Source organism: Gnatocerus cornutus, chromosome 2, assembly GCF_029298725.1.
Source record: "Gnatocerus cornutus isolate USDA-ARS CGAHR chromosome 2, icGnaCorn1.1, whole genome shotgun sequence".
Classification (NCBI taxonomy): Eukaryota; Metazoa; Arthropoda; class Insecta; order Coleoptera; family Tenebrionidae; genus Gnatocerus; species Gnatocerus cornutus.
Window position 1 is genome coordinate 8171116 of NC_142234.1, and position 3851 is coordinate 8174966.

The following is a 3851-nucleotide window of genomic DNA, read 5'->3' on the forward strand; positions in this document are numbered from 1 at the left end:
TGGCGCCGTCATTTTAGTCATGACTTGAAGTTAGCCACGGATGAAATTGACAGTTGGTTGGAAACTGAATTGTGGTTTCGGTGATTTCGAATATGTCATTGGTATTCAAACTCTAAGATAATAAATTTTTAATTATAAAAATTTTGTAATTTTAATAAAGTTGGTATTTCATATTTTAGTTTCTATATTTATTATGGCAGCAATTTGATGCTATTTTATTCTATTTTCAAAAAGTATTCTTAGCTTACGAATCGTATAATTTTGAAAGTTCTTTGAATATAATTTATTATACGTTACAAACAATCTAAAGTTTAAATATTCAAAAGTAATCGATAATATCGATAATAAAAACTATATGTATGTGTAGGTATACAAAAAATAACTACACTCTTTTATAATAGTTTTTATTGGCAGCTATAATTAATGTCCATACATTTTGAATCACTGCTCTCAACAGCTCATATAATCAGAATTTTTATTATTTACAGCTCTGGGCCAATGACATTCGAAATTGTTTGCACTTCGCTGTTTCTTTTTTGACAACATAAAAATTATTGGTATACACCTACTATATTAGAATACTTTCAAAATATACTTATTTTAAATTACCCATATTATTTTTTTGCTTATTGTTGGCTTTCGTATTTAATTTATTGAATTTATGATTGATCAAGATCTAATTAAAAAAAAGAAAACTATTGAAGAATGAAAACATTTCAAAATTATGATTTAGTCAAAATTGAAAGAAAATTTTTATCAAAACAATTTTATTAAAAATATTGCACTAACTGAGATACATTTGGTAAAGTATATTACAAAAGGAACATAAAAACGCTCATTTACAATATCGTACATAATTACAACAAAAATAAAAACAAAAACTGAGAGAACAAGAAGGAACAAGTCAATAAATAAAATCATGTAAAAAATAACAATCAGCTAAAATATTGCACAGATTATAAAACATCCTCCTTAGCATTAATACTGTGTTCTTAATAATTAGAAATTAATGATAATTGCACTGATCCCTCCAACCAATCACTGTAATTATTGCACTCAATTTCCGTAACTCTATTTACATTACGAGTATCACAAAGTTTTTCTAGAAGCGCGCTAATTGCACTAACCTACAATTAAAAATATCGACATAAATATTGCACGTCTGGATATTCTTAATGTCTAATATTGCACGTTGCAGGCAAATCCCGGCCCGTTTTTCCAAGATTTTTCCCATCTTGTTCTTAATTCTACAAATAAATAAATAAGTTAGAACAAACCGTTATCACAATCAGTCCCTCTGCAGTAGCTCGTGCAGAGCGGCGATGTAGGTCTGGGCCATCTGCAGCGTTTCGAATTTGGACAACTTTCTGTCATTCCCCAAAGAGGGTACTACGTCTCTTAGTCTGTCAAAAGCGTCATTAAGACTGTTCATCCTTCTTCTTTCCCGAGCATTTGCTGCTAGTCTTCTCTTTTTCATAACTTCCATTCCAGCCTGAGGTGATGATCCTCCTTTCTTCGGCTCCTTCTTGTACTTGCAAGGTGATTGATAAAAGTCCTGACTTTCGTAAGAATTGCCGTCGGATTTGTACCCATAGATGTTGTTGTTCTCTCCGTAATGTCCCCAGGAAGACTCCTGCTTGTAGTAGTTCGGGGTATAAGGCTGCGCCATCCCCGGGTCAGACATAGGACTCGACACACTCAAAGGGTGGTAATGGGGCGAGCAACCCCTCGGAGACAAACATCCATCCGAGGAGGATTCGCGGCTTTGATGGTAATAGTCGTTCTGGTGCAGAAACATGTCTTCTGCGACTCTTCCATCACATGACACTGAGAGCCGGAGGCGCGTGCTTGCACTGTTTATGTTCCGGTTCTTGGGTTAAGTGGTTCACTCGCGCGACCAACAGGTTCTTCGACGGATGCTGCCAACGGCTCGCGGCAGACTGGAGATGACGAGCGTGTGCTAGGTGTTAAATCAAAGAAGTGGTAGCCAGGCTTTGCCATTGCCACTGTCGAGGATGGAGTCGAGGCCGGCGTTATGGGTGTGCGATGGGAGGTTTGCACATTTTTCTGCGAATGATGGGACTGATTTCGATGATTTTAGAGGGAAGTGGGCATGAATCATAAAGAAATTACAACCAACAGTCTTTTAAAATACCGAGAAAAACTTAATATTCTGAGGCTTGACTCTATAATTTTACTTTTAACTGCCAGTAACTCGTTCCAGTCAAATGATTCGATAACTCTCGCAGCTCTTCAGTACTGTTCAACTGCTGTTAAATCACTTGATAAGATAATCCTTATTTTAATATAAAATATTAATTAATAAAGATGTATTTTCAAACTACAATTCAGCCACGTATTTCCACAGCTAAAATAAATAAACTACACTTGATTTCAGTGCTTTGATCACGTTAATTTGAATTAATTGTAATTTATTCCTGTTTTCTATTCTTCAATTATGTCACCATATGTCACAGGAGCTTTTCATTTCTAAATTCTACGAGAAAGGTGTTGATTCCTTTAATTTATTAATTAATTAGACAATACTCACTAATTGAAAACTTCTTGTTAATATCAATACTTCTTCAGTTAATGATTTGACACAACTGTAATAATTAATTTTAATATCATAGGAACATCTTTTGGGTTAATTAAACAACTGTCTATCACGAACTGCGAACTGTAAAATTTTTCAGGTGAAATTAATGTCGTTTAGTTTCTTTTAATTTTATTGGCGATTCTTCAATAAAAATTTACAACATTTGCTACATTCTCTGTCCCACATTTCCTCTCCGCCATCGTCGCGAAGATGAGCCATGGTACAATGTACCATCAGCATCGGTGGTTCAGTGGTAGAATGCTCGCCTGCCACGCGGGCGGCCCGGGTTCGATTCCCGGCCGATGCAGGTTTTTTATTTGCATTTTCTGCGATTATACAGTTTGGGGAATTGATACCCGATGAATGGGAACAATTTTAATAAGAAGTGGGAGAGGAGTAGTGTCAGTGGGTGGCATTACTCCCCTCAATGCATCCTAGCGACAAAGTTCTCGAAAATTGTAACTCAAATTCATTGAGAAATACAATGCCTATCATTACTCTAAAAAAATAAAATTGTTGCATTTTGCATTCGAAGGACCAAATCCCTCTAATAGCGAAGAATTACTAAAGGAGCAATCATGTTAACACCTCGTCTTGCCAAAAATGATAAAACAATGCCACGACGCATGCATTCGCGCTGATGGGGGTAAATTATTTTTATCTTCCTCGCTCCAATGGCAATTATGGTTTTCTTTGTTGCGCTCATCTATTTGTCCATTAATCGGTCTTGGACTCACCGAAAATTCATGTTTCTTGATGTGTGTGAGAATGAAAGAATGCAAGAATCTCTTTCTCGCTCGGTGTCCCCCACTTTCTATTAAATTTAATTCCATGCATCGGGTGTCAATTCCCCAAACTGTATGTATTAGGATTCTACTTCCGCTGTGAAAATTAATTTATAATATCCGTGATTGATATTCAACACTTTGTTATTCGCTGGTGTTATTTATGACTGTTTTCATATGTCAATTTGTCGATCTTTCACCGTTGAAGCTGTGATTATGCATGTCTAAATAAGTACATACCCAATAACCCAATACTAAAGAAAGTGGAAAATGGTTGTGGGTATTATTAACTCTCTCACCGTAGAACAATTATTAATGACATTTTTGGAATGAAAACTTTGAAAGTTGATGGGTTTTGGATCAAGAGAGCAATAAATGTTAATAATAATAAAACGACTCGTCTCGTCGGAAGGCGTAGTCTACAATGTAGCAATTTTCAGAGTATTAATCGTCTTTTTAAAAATTTT

The 3851-nt window shown here is 35.3% G+C and overlaps 1 protein-coding gene and 1 non-coding gene across 2 annotated transcripts; one reads left to right on the top strand and one right to left on the bottom strand.

The window, feature by feature from the left end:
- Positions 1-822: 822 nt before the first annotated feature.
- LOC148178584 (uncharacterized) lies at positions 823-1936 on the bottom strand. Its single transcript, XM_088030223.1, has one exon. It carries the CDS (start codon positions 1796-1798, stop codon positions 1289-1291), a length of 510 nt encoding a protein of 169 aa, XP_087886349.1. The 5' UTR covers positions 1799-1936; the 3' UTR covers positions 823-1288.
- Positions 1937-2835: 899 nt separating this feature from the next.
- On the top strand, positions 2836-2906 carry TRNAG-GCC (transfer RNA glycine (anticodon GCC)). Its single transcript has one exon. It is a non-coding gene; the product is annotated as a tRNA-Gly (tRNA).
- Positions 2907-3851: the final 945 nt, after the last annotated feature.

What these genes read in the sequence shown, in the direction of transcription:
- LOC148178584 (XM_088030223.1), bottom strand. Translation starts at nt 1,798, where the DNA reads ATGTTTCTGCACCAGAACGACTATTACCATCAAAGCCGCGAATCCTCC.